Raw genomic sequence first — 18,474 nt, 5'->3', positions numbered from 1 at the left:
AATATGATCTACGTAAGAAAATTAGAGCTACTTTCGATATACCCTTCTTTTTTCAGTGACCGCACAATGGTAACACTGTCGTGCTTGATTGTGATAACTTCTCTTTTCGGTCAAGTGTCTTCACAAGTTCCAGTATCGGCTCAACCAAAACTCATAGATGGGTATTTCTTCTTTGCCATGATGCGACTATTCATATGTTTCCTCCATCACACCATTCTCCGTATACTTCGAATACTTCTGGAAAAGAATGAGGAAGTGAACAAAGAGAGAAAAATACAAGAGCTGATAACATCCAAGGATAAAGCTCTTCTTCAGAAACTTGAAAGGGATAGAGACTACATCCCATACCCTCCAACTTATATTCTACCCGGTAAAACGCTTCCAGCATCAAACGCATGGCAGACGACGCCTGACACTGGCCTTACTTCACCGAAAGGAAGAATGAGGGCTGATGAAATCTTTAACATTGTCAGTATTATATTTGGGTACTTGGTCGATATCATTGGGTATTCCGCGTTTGCCTATTTCATCGTGACAAGGGATAAGGACAAAAGAAAACAATATGAGGCCAACTGTCTTGAACATGAATTAGTCATTGAATGAAAGTTTAGATTGAAAACAAATTAAGCATTCATTTTCCAACACTTTTAACCCTGCTATATCAAGAAATAAGCATCATCACATTCAGCAGTTCAGCACTGCTTACAAAAATGGCTTTTTAAACACAGAATTTTAGGTACACTTTGCTTGCCACAGTTATTTATTTTCAGCTCTATTTCTTTCAGGGAAACTTTGATTAAGAAAAAATTAGTATAAATGGATTTTACCCATTGACAGTTTTTTTGCATTTTCTATTTATATTTTCTAAGACAAAAAATGCATTTGATATTAAGCTCTTCGTTTATGATAATGATCAGCTATTCATTATAAATCTTGTTTCTTTTAACATCTCATTATCATCGATATCAAGTACTTTCACCAAACAAATGTATCATGCACTTGCATAACTTTCCATTTTGATAAATGTATAGTTGAGCTAAAGGTTAGACCACGAGAAACACATCAGGTCTGTGTTGCACAAAAAAAAAAAAAAAAAAAAAAATTGGCTTATTGAGAAAGTCTTTTTAAGACTAGGTTAGACCATGAGAAACACATTAGGTCTGTCTTCTTCAATTGCACAACAGCTTGGCTTATTGAGAAAGTCTTTTAAGACTTTAGGTTAGAACATGAGAAACACATTAGGTCTGTCTTCTTCAATTGCACAACAGCTTGGCTTATTGATAAAGTCTTTTAAGACTTTAGGTTAGACCATTAGAAACACATTAGGTCTGTCTTCTTCAATTGCACAACAGCTTGGCTTATTGAGAAAGTCTTTTAAGACTTTAGGTTAGACCATGAGAAACACATTAGGTCTGTCTTCTTCAATTGCACAACAGCTTGGCTTATTGAGAAAGTCTTTTAAGACTTTAGGTTAGACCATTAGAAACACATTAGGTCTGTCTTCTTCAATTGCACAACAGCTTGGCTTATTGAGAAAGTCTTTTAAGACTTTAGGTTAGACCATGAGAAACACATTAGGTCTGTGTCTTCTTCAATTGCAAACAATTCTACTTACAAACAGCTTCTTGGAACCTACTAAGTTTGTAAGTTGAGGACTTTCTGTATAACCAAATCTGTGATAAATATTTGAAGCTCTTTAATTATGGAACACATTACCATTGAAATCAATATCCTCTTCTGCACACCTTATTCATTCACCTTCTTGTCACATACTCCTTAAAAATGATTCTTACCTCATTTAGAGATTTACTATGTGAAACTGAGTTTGTTATTATACATCAGCTTAGCCACACCAAAAATGGACAAACAAAAACTATCCTAATACAGACTTATAAACTAATTATAATTGGATTCATGTGTAGCCCTTCATTTAAGAAAAAAACTAAATAATAAGTATGGAGACGCTGAAAAGATTTCTAGTTTAGTAAGATATATGAAAAGTCAATGTTTGAGTAGAGTTTCTACAGGGTTTCTGCAGAAGAAAATCAGTGAAATAACTCACAGTTCAGCACCTCTGAATATCAATGACCAAATAAAACTGGAAATCTCAGTCATTTCACATCATGTAAAACCTATGAAGTCTTACAGTGACAATAGCTTGTAAACATTTCATTATACCTTAGTTCTCATGCCTTGCATGAATAATATTTACCAAATCTAAATAGTAATGAAAGTTGAATAAATACAAATGTAAAGCTCATGACTTATAAGAAGCTTAATAGTGAACAAGTATTGGGGTAAATAAACTTACCAACATTGTCCTCATGAGCTATACTGTTATTTGGACAACCAAGTGGGGAGACATCAAAAGAAATGGATGAACTGTAAAAGACAGTTATCACTGCACTCAAGGCTGAAGGATTGCTGTAAGCTCTTTAAGTACTCAGAAGTAAAGAAGAGCAAGTAAAGTATTTGAAAAGTGGACAGTTATAAAACTATAAGATTAAATAGCTGAGGAAGGCTCATAGAAGCTTTGTTGGTCATTGTTTAGTAATAAAACAAAAATACTTTAAAATTAATTTCAAATAATGTTAGCCAAATAATTGCAATACATCGATTTCAAGTAATTTTAGTCAAATAACTGCAATAAAGCTTCTCTCACAGATGGCCTAAGGTCTTTACTGTATCATGATGAATAAAAAAATGTCTTCAATTATGACGACTCTTAACCATTTGAATACAGTAAAGCACTGAAGATTGAAGAAATCGGTGTTTGTACGATATTTTCCAAAAATTTTCACCATGAAATCTAAAGATAATTTAGATGGAACGGTAAATTGCAGTTTGCTAGAACTCGTACAACTGAGATGCCACAGAGAGAAAAAGTATTATATTATGGTACATTCAGCTTTGTGTAAGCAAAGGACTTATATTATGATACACAGTTTTTCATGTAAGACAAAGGTTTTATATTATGGTACATTCAGGTTTTGTGTAAGCAAAGGACTTATATTATGATACACAGTTTTTTGTGTAAGACGAAGTTTTTATATTATGGTACACTTAGCTTAGGTGTAAGCAAAGGATTTATATTTTGGTACACTTATGTTTTTTTGTGTAAGACAAAGTTTTTATATTATGGAACACTCAGTTATTGTGTAAGCAAAGGATTTATATTATGATACACAAAGTTATTTTGTGCAAGACAAAGGTTTCATATTATGGTAAACAATGTTTTTTGTGCAAGAATAAGTTTTTATATTATGGTACACAAAGTTTTTTTGTGCAAGTCAAAGGTTTTATATTAGTGTATGCACTCAGCGTTTGTGTAAGACAAAGGTTTTACATTATGATACATTATATTCAGTTTTTGTGTGGCTCTTTAACAGTTCACACCCTCTAAGCATTACAGTACAGTATTACTAGATATTTGCTTTTAATTATTTTTTTGCTATGCAATATATTCATACAAAATGTGGCATAAAAAGGTTAAATGGTAGTGATAAGTCTAAAATAAAAGTTATGAAAAACACGATGACTTGGATAAATTAAAAATATTCTAGATCCTAACCAAATTTCCATCAAGAGTTTATCATAGGCTTAAATAAATCAATAAAGATATTCAATATGTATATTTCCATGAGCATGTGGCAAACATACAGAAGATGAGCTTATTTCTCATATCCTTAGTGCTACTGCTATTCAAAATACTGTACCTATAAAAACAAATATTCTATTGAAGCTGTTCAGTTGAAATGCCTAAAGTTGAACTTCCTTGATTTTTACTTTTTGATAATCAGATTTTTTTTTATATGTAATACAGAACATGTTCCAATATTTTATAGTGTAAGAACAGTAATTTTGATATGCTTTAACAATGCTCACATAAATTTAATCAGTGTATTACCATTTTCAGGTCAAAACATGGCAATAATAAGACTAGAGAAGTTTTTTGTTAATTTACCAATGATTCCCGTTTCACTTATCTACTTAAAAATGCAATAAATTTACTCTCTGCAAAAAAATAGTTAACAATTATCAATAACAATGTACTGGACGTTTTGAAAAGCAAATTAGTGTACAGAATAACTCATAAGATTAGATTCATAATTAAAGTTCCAAATCAAAACATTATAGACATTTTTTGATTGCATGGAAGCCAATATATAACTTACAATATAGAACAACATAATTGGAAGACTGCACAATACAGTAACAAGAATTAGCACATCAATTAGACAGTGATAACCAACAATACAACATCAATATTTATAACTGGTGACTACGACAGGGAAAGGACTACAATAATACAAAATGACACAAATGCATTTACTCATCCTTGTGGCAATAATGATATATTGTATGGCAGAAGAACATCTGGATTAGGATACTGCGGTGATTCAATTACCCCTGAGCCAAATTTGAGCTCCAAGAAGTCTCTGACATTATTGGGTGCAGAGGCTAAAACCCCGGCAAAGTTGACCGAGGCAAGAGGGCGCAGGAAATGTTCAGGAAAATCTATATCTTGCCGATGATTAGTAGTCCAAGCTCCCCCTCTTGTCATCACTCCCCTCTTAGGGGTAAATGGAAACACATCAACGTGAAGGTGATTAGACGTACTGTAATGTACTCTAAAAAATCCTCCCTCTGTTGCCCTCTGCCATACAAATCCATCTTCATCTTCCAGAGTTTGCCAACGGGCAGACTTTAGTTGAGGACAGCGATCAACATCTTGTGAATATATCCCAATATCAACGTCATAATCCCATGGAATAATATCTCCACTTCTTACAGCTCCTAGTAATGATCCTCCCTCTAGCCACCATCGAGCCCTGCAAGTTCTCAAAATCTGAAAAACATGTCTAGCAGTGGCTCTGAGACCTTCTAAGCAGCAAGGTGGTGTCCAACGTCCGTGATACAAGTACTCGGGTGTGTCGTCCACAACAGTAGGAAAACAGCGAGGAGTTGTGCGTGTACATCCATACCAGAGAACATTTCCACCAGAACTAACAACCTTCTTGATACCCAAATCAGCATAGAGTACACGTTTCCGTTCCTCCTCAAAAGAATTTCGCTTCCACTGAAGATGTTCTGTGGCATACAACTGTCGACCCTCGCCTAATAACCCACCTCGGCTCACGTGGACTTTCCATGACCTTGCTGCCCCCTGTATGCCAATACTAAGTGCAACAGGTCTTGAAAGAGGATGCGTTAACTGCAAGAGACTCGTTGTTTTCATCAACAAAGCTGCACGCCCGGTAATTGCATCACAAGCTTCACTCTGTGGAGCAGGAGCAATTGAAAGCGTCCAGGCTTGGATGTCAAGGGTATAGCGATAGCACGTGAGTGGCAAACCCCCTACGCCTACAGCTACAACCTGCCAATCCCCAGTTTCTAGGAGATTTATCAAATCTAAAAGTTGTGTAGATGATGAGCACCGAGCGCCGTCTGGGAGCAATAAAACGTATTTTGATATTTTCAAGTAATCATGAAGATTGGGATGATGATTGAATAAACCTGATGACAATACCATAGACATTACCTGTCGTGGCAAGCGCAGAGGAGGATACACGAGGTCATCACTAACGACTATTATTTTACAATGGTGACTACAAGCATTCAAGACTGATTCAACTGTTTCGCTCAAGTCATTGTCAAAGTTTTCAAACTCCCTAATGATAACAGTCAAGTCATGTAAACTAGTAGGAACCTCACGTTTTTCCTCCTCAGTTACATCTTCTAATGACCTTTGCAACAAAATCTGCCGGACTAAAATCACAAGCGCTACCAGTAAAGCGAATACAACAGTGCGAGCCTTCCTCATTCCTACCATCTTGAATATCTATGCTTCTCACAAGACCATAAAAAGCAAATCGTGAGTCGTCTAAAGTGAAAGAGTAAGAGTATGTATCTATCTACAAATGCATTTAGAAATGTTCTGAGATTAGAAAATTATCATCCGCAGCAAAATTGTACAGTTAAGTCTGGTATAAAACCATATAAAGAGTTTCATCATCCCTCCTTAAAATATTGAGCATTGTAAATGAGCTGAATTGTGCGCATTCATCTAACTATATAGTTTATCAAAATATATAAAAAACAGTTCAAATTACTGTAGAATGTTTTGATTTGGTCATCAATTCTCTTAGTGTACCTGAAATCACTTAACTCTAAACTTCAGGATAACATTGGTACATTAGGAACAATTCTATGAGGCAATACAAGGCTTAAATACATAAAAAATAAACCAACTTTTAAAACATTTAAAATCACAGGTTAATCACATTACCAAAGCCTCTATTAATGGAAGAATCTGCAAAATGAATATATTTATGAAAGGAGATGCTTCTATTACACACCAAAGATCACTGAGTTATGAGCCAAGCCAACTGCAGGCGTACAGGACAAAGAATTAAGGATTTCCCGACATCAAATTCAAGTTGTTTTTATTGTCTTCATCATAATGTTAAAACATATCTGTCCATCCTAAAACAAGACTGCATCCATGCGGGGATCGTCCGGCAGACAGGACCGTGTGTCTTCTGCATTACCGCACAGCATACAGCTCATTTCATAAAACTGGTAGTCATCCTCAACCCAAAAATGATGGTCGTGGGTGGCAATCACATGATTACAGTTGCTGCAAACATCTGTAAAAGATTCCTTCTACAGAGATCTGACACAACTACAGTACACAATCAGTTAGCTTTAAATGTTTATTCAAAGAAAATAGTTCTACAATTTTCAATATTAAACTTACCCGATAATCATGTAGCTGTCAACTCCGTTGCCCGACAGAATTCTATGGAGGGATACGCCAGCTATCACAATACTAGAAGGGGGTGTATTTACCAGCGCCACCTGTGGCCAGGTACTCAAGTACTTCTTGTTGACACCTCCTCAATTATTCCTCTGTCGTGCTTCCGGCAAGACGTTCTGGGATACGCTTATGTTCTTGGAGTATTTTCACGACTTTGGTGAAGTATTTCTCTTTGATTTCGGCTGTCGCTTTACTGGAAACTTCTATATTAGCTTAGTTAGCTTTTGGAATTAATTTGATTAATTATGGTGACGAGAGAGTATGAACTCTCGTTCACCTTTCAATGGCCGACCCTTCCCTTAGACGGAAGTGTTGGTGTCTAAGAGAGTATAGACTCTCTTTCTTAATTTTGCTTAACAAAAGTTTTAGATTTATTTTATATCTCTCCGCCTCTTATAGGCCTCTTCGATTAACTTCCTTTTATTATAAACTCATTAAAATTAATTTTTATATTTGTTTATATTCGACCTTCCTAATAGTAGGCGGTCTTTTACCGAAGTTAATAAACTTTGAGCCCGTCATTTCGGTTTTACCTGTTAACATATTATGCTATTTCCGCCACAGAGTTTGAAAGATTTTCTTTGACAGTCTCGTACTGTTTTCAAAGTTGAACTAACGTTTTGTTTTGTCTCTGCAGTTGTTGACGTTCAGAACGTTCAACTTGCACTCTATCGTTACGATAGAGAAAGAATGTTCACGGTTTCACGTTGCAGTAAGAGTAACCGTGTCTAGCGTTTTGTTCATTCTTTCTTAACTTAATGGTTTTGATCCTAATAAAGGAACTTTTCAGTTTTTTCCTTTAACAATAATATGTTTTAACGATATATATGATTGGGCTCTTCTCTCAGGTTCTAAGTCAAGAGAGAGAGAGAGAGAGATAGAGACGGAGGGAGAAAGAGGATAAACGTTTCATTCAAGCCTGCCAGGCGTACGAGTAACGTCGTTATCGTTTTTGCTCTTCTCCCTAGTCTCTTTAGGGGAAGAAACTAAACGTTTCTAGAGTGATCTAGTGTTTAGTCTCTTTCCAACCACTGAATTATCTTTCATTAGATTTTTCTGTTACATTGTAATTCTGTTTTCGCAATTTCTAACTTTGAGAAAGGATAGAATTGCGTATTTCAGGTACAAACCACTTAAAGTTTCGAGTTCAGTGAAATAAGTGCAAACAGAAATCAAAGTGATAAGTGATTAGTGCGTGAGGGTACTTTTGTGCGCGCCAGTCGTCCTCCCAGTCCGGGACCTCTTGCAAGCTCCCAAGCCCAGGGGAGAAGCAATGTCGAAGGGCATAAGGGTTCAGCAGGCCTTGATCGGCGCACAGAAGTATTCTCGGTGGTTGTGGGCGTGTCTTACCGAGACCGTCACTCCCACCCGCAGACGATTGAGCCCTTATTTTGCTCGTCTGCAGAAGAGATTAGGGGAGAAAATAAAGGCAGAGTAACGCTGGTCTCAGGTCTCAAGACCTCTTAAACGTTAAGTCCAGACCTATGCCAGACGTACGAAGTTAAAGTTCACAACCCGAATGCAGTCATTGGGTTAGCTCTGACTCTCCTCAGTCATCAGTTGATTACACTCCGCCTAAGAGGAGTAAGGTTCTGCCACAACAGATCTCTGCTGTTAAGGCTTTACCTCAGCAGAACTTAGTGTCTGCCGACCCCAAGTTAACTCTACTGCAGTCCATACAGTCACAACTTTCGGTCTTGATGCGTGAGTGTCGGGCTGAGTGTTGCGCCTCCGCCTCCGCCTACACTCCCCCCCGCCTATGATCGCTCCACCTGATCACAGTACCACCTGCCAGGCGTACGATGTTGTGAACTCTACTACAGTCCATGCAAGCACAGCTTTCGGACTTGATGCGTGAGTGTCGGGCTGAGAGTGTTGCTCCTCCGCCTACACTCCCTCCACCTACACTCGCTCCGCCTGATCACAGTACCATCTGCCAGGCGTACGATGTTGTGGACTCTACTACAGTCCATGCAAGCACAGCTTTCGGACTTGATGCGTGAGTGTCGGGCTGAGAGTGTTGCTCCTCCGCCTCCGCCTACACTCCCTCCACCTACACTCGCTCCGCCTGATCGCAGTTCCACCTGCCAGCAGTTCCACCTGCCAGGCGTACGATGTTGAGCCACGTGCTGAGTTTGCTGTTCCCTGTGGTGTTCAGCCTCCGCCTTCCTTAAGGCAACCTTTACATTGGGATCAGGAGGATTATACCTCTCTTCCTCCGCCTCCACTTGCTGCTCCACCAGTGATGCAACTCTCGGTTGAGGTACAACAACCTCTCCCGTCCATGAGTCAGTCTCCTCAGCTCTTGCTGCAGCGAGCTCAACCCTCCACAAGGCAAGCACCACAACACCTTAGCCTTGCGCCTCAGGAGCCTCAGCTTGCGAGACATTTACCTTGTTCTGCGCAGCCTCTTCCTCATCGCGCTCCGCTCACACCACAGGAACTGGAACTTGCTACTCCGCTTCCGCCAACCGCTCAGCAAGCGCAACCCTTGGGTTCAACCACTCATGCTAGGAGTCAGCCTCCTCCACCCATGCGCCTTCCTTCTGCTTGTCTTTTATTCAGCCTTTGCAGACTGAGCCTCAGGTGTTCCCTCATCGGAGTCTTGAAGAGGAAACCACAACTATTGTTGTTCCAGCTCGTTCTGACTCTGCTGTTCAGCATACCTTACCTCCATTTTCATACCATGGTTTAAACCCCATGCAAGCATGCATAAAGCACTCTAGCACTGGTCATGGAATTTCTGAGAAATGTTAAACGCCATGCACACGCTCTGCTTTCCTTACAGCAGGCTCTGCTTACAGCAGGCTCTGCTTACTACATGCTCAGCATTCAGCATGCTCTGCATTCAGCATGCTCTGCATACAACATGCTCTGCATACAGCATGCTCTGCATTCAGCATGCTCTGCATACAACATGCTCTACATACAGCTTGCTCTGCATACAGCATACTCTGCATACATCATGCTCTGCATACCTTACCGCATGCTTCTCAACACATCTGGGGTTGTTGCCAACTCACTAGACTGTCAAGCAGTTTCATAACGTTGCCTTCTAGTCTGCTGCTTTTGCACCAGTGAACCCTCACTCAGAGAACTTAGCTTTTCTAGGATAAGGTCCCTGTAGATGAGAAAGTTCTTTTCTCCCTCCTTCTGATATTCCCTTGAGGACTCTGTCATTTGGAGGGAGCCTTTAGCTGCATAACCTCTTATGGACTTTTATTTAAGCATAACATGCTTACAGGGAAGGTAATGGTTCCACTTCAGCCGCTAATCCCGTCTGTTACCACACCTGCTCCCATAGACCTTGAGCTGTGTTGCATGACATGCAGTCCAAGCTTAGTCCTTGTTAGAGGATTTTTTGTTTACGGAGTCAATGTGTCACGGGGAAGACGTTCAACAACCAACAGAAGGGACTTGTTGTGACGCAGTGCGGCAACCTCAGCAACCCGTTAAGGAGTTGTCTGTACGACCCAGACAGTCTAGACAGATTCGGGTTGTCACTGTACTTCCTCGCTTGCCCATGATTGACAGTTTACAGACTGTGCAGCAGTATCATGATCTTGTGTCCGGCTCCGTCAGACGACTGGCTTTTAAGAGCTCCCACAAGTCGTCGCTGTCTGGAGATTTTCAAATGGACTATGGATCTGACCAAGGAACTGGGCCTCCTGGTCAATTTTGAGGAGTCTCAGCTCGTTCCATCCCAGACCATTGTCTCCTTGGGTATGGATCTTCAGAGTCGAGCTTTTCGGACTTGTCCGTCGGCCCCAAGGATCTTCCAAGCCCTAGAATGCATCCAGAGCATGCTGAGAAGGAACCGATGCTTAGTCAGGCAGTGGATGAGTCTAACAGGGACACTTTCATCGCTGGCCCTGTTCATCGAGTTAGGGAGACTCCACCTCCGCCCCCTTCAGTATCATCTAGCTGCTCACTGGATAAAGGACATGACGCTAGAGACGGGCTCAGTTCCTGTTTCCGAAGAGATGAGGTCTACTCTAACGTGGTGGAAGAACAGCATTCTTCTCAAGGAAGGTCTACCTTTGGCTGTTCAGACCCCCGACCACCGTCTCTTCTCGGACGCATCGGACACGGGCTGGGGTGCGACACTGGACGGACAGGAATGCTCGGGAACATGGAATCAGGAGCAAAGGACACTTCACATCTATTGCAAGGAGTTGTTGGCAGTTCTTCTGGCCTTGATAAACTTCAAGTCCCTCCAGCTTAACAAGGTGGTGGAGGTGAACTCCGACTACACCACAGCCTTGGCTTACATCTCCAAGCAGGGAGGGACTCATTCGAGGAAGTTGTTCGAGATCGCAAGGGACCTCCTCATTTGGTCAAAAGATCGAAAGCTCACGCTGGTAACGAGGCTCATTCAGGGCGATATGAATGTCATGGCAGATCGCCTCAGCCGGAAGGGTCAGGTCTTCCCCACAGAGTGGACCCTTCACAAGAATGTTTGCAGCAGACTTTGGGCCCTGTGGGGTCAGCCAACCATAGATCTTTTCGCTACCTCGATGACCAAGAGGCTCCTCTTGTATTGTTCTCCGATTCCAGACCCAGCAGCAGTTCGCGTGGATGCCTTTCTGCTGGATTGGTCCCATCTCGACCTGTATGCATTCCCGCCGTTCAAGATTGTCAACAGGGTACTTCAGAAGTTCGCCTCTCACAAAGGGACACGGCTGACGTTGGTTGCTCCCCTCTGGCCCGCGAGAGAATGGTTCACCGAGGTACTGCAATGGCTGGTCGACGTTCCCAGGACTCTTCCTCCTAGAGTGGACCTTCTGCGTCAACCTCACGTAAAGAAGGTACACCCAAACCTCCACGCTCTTCGTCTGACTGCCTTCAGACTATCGAAAGACTCTCAAGAGCTAGAGGCTTTTCGAAGGAGGCAGCCAGAGCGATTGCCAGAGCAAGGACGACATCCACTCTCAGAGTCTATCAGTCTTAATGGGAAGTCTTCCGAAGCTGGTGCAAGGCCAATGCAGTTTCCTCAACCAGTACCACTGTAACCCAGATTGCTGACTTCCTGTTACATCTAAGGAACGTAAGATCCCTATCAGCTCCTACGATCAAGGGTTACAGAAGTATGTTGGCAGCGGTTTTCCGCCACAGAGGCTTGGATCTTTCCTCCAACAAAGATCTACAGAACCTCCTTAGGTCTTTTGAGACCTCAAAGGAACGTCGGTTGTCCACTCCAGGCTGGAATCTAGACGTGGTCCTAAGGTTCCTAATGTCATCAGGATTTGAACCGCTCCAATCAGCCTCTTTTAAGGACCTCACATTAAAAACTCTTTTCCTCGTGTGCTTAGCAACAGGTAAAAGAGTAAGTGAGATCCACGCCTTCAGCAGGAACATAGGTTTCACATCTGAAACGGCTACATGTTCCTTGCAGCTCGGTTTTTTGGCTAAAAACGAGCTTCCTTCCCGTCCTTGGCCTAAGTCGTTCGAGATCCCAAGCCTGTCCAACATGGTGGGGAACGAACTGGAGAGAGTACTTTGCCCAGTTAGAGCTCTTAAGTACTATCTAAGAAGGTCAAAACCATTACGAGGACAATCAGAAGCCTTATGGTGTGCTATCAAGAAGCCTTCTCTACCAATGTCTAAGAACTCAGTTTCTTACTACATCAGGCTTCTGATTAGAGAAGCAAATTCTCATCTGAAGGAAGAAGACCTTGCTTTGCTGAAGGTAAGGACACATGAAGTGAGAGCTGTGGCTACTTCAGTGGCCTTCAAACAGAACCGTTCTCTGCAGAGTGTTATGGATGCAACCTATTGGAGAAGCAAGTCAGTGTTCGCATCATTCTATCTCAAAGATGTCCAGTCTCTTTACGAGTACTGCTACACCCTGGGTCCATTCGTAGCAACGAATGCAGTAGTAGGCGAGGGCTCAGCCACTACATTCCCATAATCCCATAACTTTTTAACCTTTCTCTTGAATATTTTTTATGGGTTGTACGGTCGGCTAAGAAGCCTTCCACATCCTTGTTGATTTGGCGGGTGGTCAATTCTTTCTTGAGAAGCGCCAAGGTTAAAGGTTGTGATGAGGTCCTTTAGTATGGGTTGCAGCCCTGTATACTTTAGCACCTTTGAGTTGATTCAGCCTCCCAAGAGGAACGCTGCGCTCAGTAAGGAAGACGATCTTATTAAAGGCAGAGTAACGGTTCAAGTCGACTTCCTTACCAGGTACTTATTATTTCATTGTTATTGTGGATAACTGATTATATGAAATACGGGATACTTAGCTATCCTTTAGTCTTGTACACTGGTTTTTCACCCACCCCCCTGGGTGTGAATCAGCTACATGATTATCGGGTAAGTTTAATATTGAAAAATGTTATTTTTATTAATAAAATAAATTTTTGAATATACTTACCCGATAATCATGATTTAATCGACCCTCCCTTCCTCCCCATAGAGAACCAGTGGACCGAGGAATAATTGAGGAGGTGTCAACAAGAAGTACTTGAGTACCTGGCCACAGGTGGCGCTGGTAAATACACCCCCTTCTAGTATTGTGATAGCTGGCGTATCCCTCCATAGAATTCTGTCGGGCAACGGAGTTGACAGCTACATGATTATCGGGTAAGTATATTCAAAAATTTATTTTATTAATAAAAATAACATTTTTCATTTAAAAAAAGTTTTGAGTATGGAGCTGAATGTTTACTTTAAACCATAAAAAAGGGAAAAATTTTAGAAATAATACTTACGATCAAATTCAATAACTTCCGGAGACGTGTCTTCAGGATTTATTGTTGACCTGTTGATGGATTTGAGTGTGTCTTTGTGACCACAACCAGTGCAGCCTTGCAGATTTGCTAGATATGCTCCAGAATCAAGACACAAAGTCCCCTGTAAGAAAGAAATTGTTTATAAGCTGCTGGAAATGTTATACACGAGTTTAAAAGGGTAGAAAGAAAATAAGTTTAAAAGGGTAGAAAGAAAATAAGTTTACAGTAAAAGGGTAGAAAGAAAATAGTGTTATGGGGGGGGGCTTCCAAACAAATGAAAGAAAACTTATCCAAGAGACTGATTTAAAAATTTTACTGACGAAGCTTGCCTTACCACAAGGTTTTTCATCACAAAAACAAAGGGGATATTCTTCGATTTTATGGTAATTCTCATAATTTCACTATAAGAATTTGCAAAATATAACTCTAAAGTCCACGGAATTGACCGTGATAAAATTATTTACGTATTCCTTATTCAAATACAGCTGAAACCTGCCTGATAATATAAAATAGAGGTTTTCAATTAATCTACTGTATTTTAAGAACCTTTGATAAATATTAAGTGAACTTTCCAACAAATGGCCAATAAAAATGGCAGTACAGTACTGAACACTGCAGATGTACTTACCCGATCCGGATATTCCTCTTTAACACAGTCTTGACACATTGTTCACATCACATGGTTTCTGCCCTGAAAGACAAGAATCAAATAATATAGATACTGTAGAATCCATAGTGTGAAGACTACTCCCATCAAATCTGGTCAAATACAGTTAGGTTTAAATGCACCTGAATTGTGCGAGACTTTCCGTCCCTTAGGTAAGGGAGGGGAGGGGGTTTCCAGGTCTGGTTAGAATGCATCCCTATAATTATTCTAGTCTCATTTTAATTTCTATGTGCATATGCAGGATTATTACTGATAAGAAACTTTATATTTTTCCAACTAGTCTGAGTGTAATTTATGTATATATAATTTTCAACTAGTGTAACACTCATTTCTGGGTCCACAATCCCTGATTTCCTAAATAATATATCTCATAGCCTGTTATACATAGGGTAAATGTTTACCCGTGCAACAACACTAATTAATATTGAAACCTTACATTCACCCCTATTCTAATATAAGAAACATAGGGGAAACCCCTGAACCTTTATAATTGGTTGGGATGGACCAGGTCAGTAAGAAATATGATAATGAATATTTACTATAGCATAATATTCCTGATGAAGAAAATAAATGCTTTTGATGTATTTATAGGTACTTTAAACCAGGGCTGGGAAGTCAGGACTCTGAACATCCGACTCAGACTCCTATAATTTTTTAGAACCGACTCCGACCCCAATTTTTAAAAAAATAGAATGATTAAATATTATATAATTTTCTTATTTTATGTTGCCTATTAGGCCTACTAGCCTAGTAAGTAATTGTTTTATTGAAAACATTTCACTTAATTTCCTGGATTCAGCTTTTCCTAGGTTACACAAAACTGTAATCAAAACACCCGTCATTTCGAGATGTTTACATATAAATAATGACTTAATTCTAAGATTATTCATATACGTGATGCATAAAACTATGAATCAGTAACAACTCCTTCCTTTTAAATGGCTAATGGTGATTAAATGAAGAGTTAATCATGAAATAAACTTTAATGTCTAGAGACTCGTGCGTGGAGAGAACAGCTGATCACATGTATAATATTATTGTTTTGGTTTGGCTTATGGACGAGAGATGGCAGGAGCTATATGTGTTTCCCAGTGACTGCCTTTATTCGAGAGGAAGTTAAAGAAAACAGCGAGTAATATGAAACGTTTTTCGAGCGACTTTGAAAAAATGTGACTTAGGATACCAAAAGAGAATATTTCTCCAGCGAAAAAATTTCATTTTTGAGGAGTCAGAGTCGGTGGAATTTTACCGACTCCGACTCCTTTAGTCCATAAATTGGCCTCAACTCCGACTCCCCAGCCCTGCTTTAAACTATTGTGATGCAAATGTTTGGAAGAAACCATATTTTTCGAACTTTAGACCTTTTAAAATTCCAAAGTTATGACTGACAAACCACATTTTAAAAGAGAAACAAGCACAAGAACTCCTGATCTAATGTTCCCGCCTAACCTAATCTAGGAGCTGTATCCTTACCTACTTACCTATGAGGGGTGGCTATTCCGTGTGAACCCCCAACATTAAACTATTGTTTTCTTAGACAAAGTCACAACACAGTGTTTGTTTCAAATCCTTCATTCAAGGCAAAGTAACACTAAATCATAAAATTTTGTAATTGGTAAAACTAGCTTCTTAATATTGTAACTTAGACTAAGATAAACCATTTTTCCATAAAGAAAATCTATTTGACAATTAATAAGAAAGTTTATGCTTGGTCCAACCAACTTACATACAGTAAACCAGCTTCACAACTCCTACATATTTAAGATTAGTAACCGGTACACAGGTGAAGTTTAGGCGAAACAAAAAAGGCTGGTTAACCAAAAATGCACCATTAATACATATAACAAAAAGACCCTCGAAAAAACTAAACAGTATAACATTCATATGAGGAAAATCAAAGTGCCATGCAATATCATATCAAAAAGTATTGGGGTGTATGTATGATAGCGGTAACCTGTATGTATGATAGCGGCAACCTGTATGTATTATTACGGCTAACTTAGAATGCGGCAGTGTAAGGGGTTAGGCCCCCCCCCCCTTTTAGGTAAGTAGGTAAGGACATGGCTTGTAGGTTAGGTTAGGGGGGGAAAGTTTATGTTAGTTAAAGGTACATTTTTAATCCACGCAGTAGGAACTGGCCGCTGATATACAAAGGCTCCACCCTTAGACCAAAAAGAATTGAGGTATTACTTTCAAAAGTGGTCACCTGCATGTATCATTACGGCTAACTTAGAATACGGCAGTGTATGGGGGGTTGCCCTACCTTATGTAAGTAGGTAGGGACATGGCTTGTAGGTAAGGTGGGGGGGAGGGGGAATTTAGGTTAGTTGATGTCCATTTTTAATTCAGACGGGATGAACTGGCCGCTGATAAAGAAAGGCTCCAAAGTATTAGTTCCTGTAGCAAAAGATTTGGCGAGCTATGGCATGTCTTGGTGGCCACTAGCTTATAGATCTGATGCAGTGTATAACTTGTCTAGGTAGAATATGTAGATTTTCTCATTTGTGGTGGTTGATATAAGACCTATAGGTAAGCCTAGAGCATTTAACACAGGTTCTAGGGTTGTAATGAAATTGGTGGCTAATGTTCCTAGTTTTAAAGAGCTCGTTATGGAAAATTTAGAACTAAACTCTATTACACGTACAGAATTCTATAGAGTTTATGCCTACATTAAATACTATTAGTATCACAACGAGTTGTGTAAATTGTCTACCTTTTGTGAAATTGCGTAGTAGGCCTACTTCCCCTACTTGTTTTTTGCGTATAGTTCTACTCCCCCTAGTGGGTCTATTGGCGTAAATTCTTAAGATATTAAATCCTATTCTAAACAAACCATTATAGTACCCTTTGTGTGAAAAGCACTGGTTTCCTTACCACATGGTTTGGTGAACTATGGCAAGGCTACTAGCGTATCAACTTCCCCAGATTTAATACATTGTATAGCTCTATCATGGAAATTCGTAAGCTATTAGGCCCTAAGCTATACTACCCACTAGGGGTGATCTACGTCATACAATAGACTATTAACACAACATAACGTAGCCTTAACATAAATGCCAGAGAAGTAAACAGAACATAATTCACGTTTATAATGATGAAAAATCCTTCGACATACCTCTTAGTGTTTTTCTTTGGCTCGTATAACGAAATCCTATAGAACGAACTGTCAATAACTTTAATCAATGACGCAATTCGGATAAACAGTTGTCAAATGTCAATACAACAATTCATCGGAAATTAGCGTAGCTCATCGCGAAATGGTAAAATGTCTCTTACTACGGAGGACGGACTGTACGGACACACATGGGGCAGCGTAGGTTTTGATATTGAGGAAATATTATTATTATTATTATTATTATTATTATTATTATTATTATTATTATTATTATTATTATTATTATTATTATTATTATTATTACTTGCTAAGCTACAACCCTAGTGGGAAAAGCAGGATGCTATAAACCCAGGGGCTCCAACAGGGAAAATAGCTCGTTGAGGAAAGGGAAAAGGGAAAAATAGAATATTTTAAGAGCAACAATATTAAAATAAATATCACTTTATAAACTATAAAAACTTTAACAAAACAAGAGGAAGAGAAATAAGATATAAGATAGAACAGTGTACCCGAGTGTACCCTCTAGCAAGAGAACTCTAACCCAAGACAGTGGAAGACCATGGTACAGAGGCTATGGCACTACCCAAGATTAGAGAACAATGGTTTGATTTTGGAGTGTCCTCCTAGAAAGCTGCTTACCATAGCTAAAGAGTCTCTTCTACCCTTACCAAGAGGATAGTGGCCTCTGAACAATTGCAGTGCAGTAAAAAAAAATTGTTTGGTAATCTCAGTGTTGCCAGGTGTATGAGAACAGAGGAGAATATGTAAAGAGTAGGCCAGACTATCCTGTGTGTAAGTGTATAGCCAAAAGGAAAATGGACTGTAACCAGAGAGAAGGATCCAATGTAGTACTATCTGGCCAGTCAAAAGACCCCATAACTCCCTAGTGGTAGTATCTCAACGGGTGGCTGCTGGCCTGGTCAACCTACTACCTACAGATATTATTATTATTATTATTATTATTATTATTATTATTATTATTATTATTATTATTATTATTATTATTATTATTGCAAGCCAAGCTACAACCCTAGTTGTCCTTTGGAGCAGCAAGATGCTGTGAGCCCAACGGGAAAAATAGCCTAGTGAGAAAGGAAACAATGAAATAAAAAACTACAAGAGAAATATTATTATTATT

At 39.6% G+C, this 18,474-nt stretch overlaps 3 protein-coding genes across 12 annotated transcripts in view; 1 reads left to right on the top strand and 2 right to left on the bottom strand.

Moving 5' to 3' along the window:
* Window positions 1–18,474, top strand: part of LOC137657872 (uncharacterized) — a 122,368-nt gene that overhangs the window by 28,505 nt on the left and 75,389 nt on the right. For 4 of the 7 annotated variants that reach the window (XM_068392470.1, XM_068392475.1, XM_068392469.1 and 1 more), the window contains one exon: window positions 57–3,481. The exons of the other annotated variants lie outside the window; for them this stretch is intronic. In XM_068392470.1, the coding sequence (XP_068248571.1) occupies window positions 57–603 (547 nt within the window). In that variant the 3' untranslated portion in view covers window positions 604–3,481. Of the gene's footprint in view, window positions 1–56; window positions 3,482–18,474 lie in introns of those variants that run through there. 7 annotated transcript variants of the gene reach the window in all.
* On the bottom strand, window positions 3,618–6,282 carry LOC137657874 (ribitol 5-phosphate transferase FKRP). Its single transcript, XM_068392476.1, has one exon. It carries the CDS (start codon window positions 5,831–5,833, stop codon window positions 4,334–4,336), a length of 1,500 nt encoding a protein of 499 aa, XP_068248577.1. The 5' UTR covers window positions 5,834–6,282; the 3' UTR covers window positions 3,618–4,333.
* LOC137657875 (protein Churchill-like) lies at window positions 6,430–17,503 on the bottom strand. Of its 4 annotated transcripts, none has more exons than XM_068392477.1 (4): window positions 17,337–17,503; window positions 14,183–14,245; window positions 13,534–13,675; window positions 6,430–6,650 (listed from the first exon to the last, which is right to left on the bottom strand). In XM_068392477.1, exons 2-4 carry the CDS (start codon window positions 14,219–14,221, stop codon window positions 6,487–6,489), a joined length of 345 nt encoding a protein of 114 aa, XP_068248578.1. In that variant the 5' UTR covers window positions 14,222–14,245; window positions 17,337–17,503; the 3' UTR covers window positions 6,430–6,486. The 4 variants fall into 4 exon arrangements, with proteins under 4 accessions (XP_068248578.1, XP_068248579.1, XP_068248582.1 ...); XM_068392478.1 differs by lacking the exon at window positions 17,337–17,503 and adding an exon at window positions 17,066–17,142; XM_068392481.1 differs by lacking the exon at window positions 17,337–17,503 and adding an exon at window positions 17,096–17,119.

The sequence above is a fragment of the Palaemon carinicauda genome, chromosome 18 (assembly GCF_036898095.1).
Source record: "Palaemon carinicauda isolate YSFRI2023 chromosome 18, ASM3689809v2, whole genome shotgun sequence".
In the NCBI taxonomy this organism is placed as follows: domain Eukaryota; kingdom Metazoa; phylum Arthropoda; class Malacostraca; order Decapoda; family Palaemonidae; genus Palaemon; species Palaemon carinicauda.
The sequence above is the reverse complement of the archived record's forward strand: the minus strand, read 5'-3'. Positions and strand labels throughout refer to the sequence as shown.

What these genes read in the sequence shown, in the direction of transcription:
- LOC137657874 (XM_068392476.1), bottom strand. Translation starts at nt 5,833, where the DNA reads ATGGTAGGAATGAGGAAGGCTCGCACTGTTGTATTCGCTTTACTGGTA.
- LOC137657875 (XM_068392477.1), bottom strand. Translation starts at nt 14,221, where the DNA reads ATGTGTCAAGACTGTGTTAAAGAGGAATATCCGGATCGG. An exon ending in AAGAGGAATATCCGGATCGG is followed by an intron (nt 13,676 to 14,182) that starts GTAAGTACATCT and finishes TCTTTCTTACAG; the next exon opens with GGGACTTTGTGTCTTGATTC. An exon ending in GGAAGTTATTGAATTTGATC is followed by an intron (nt 6,651 to 13,533) that starts GTAAGTATTATT and finishes AATCTTTTACAG; the next exon opens with ATGTTTGCAGCAACTGTAAT.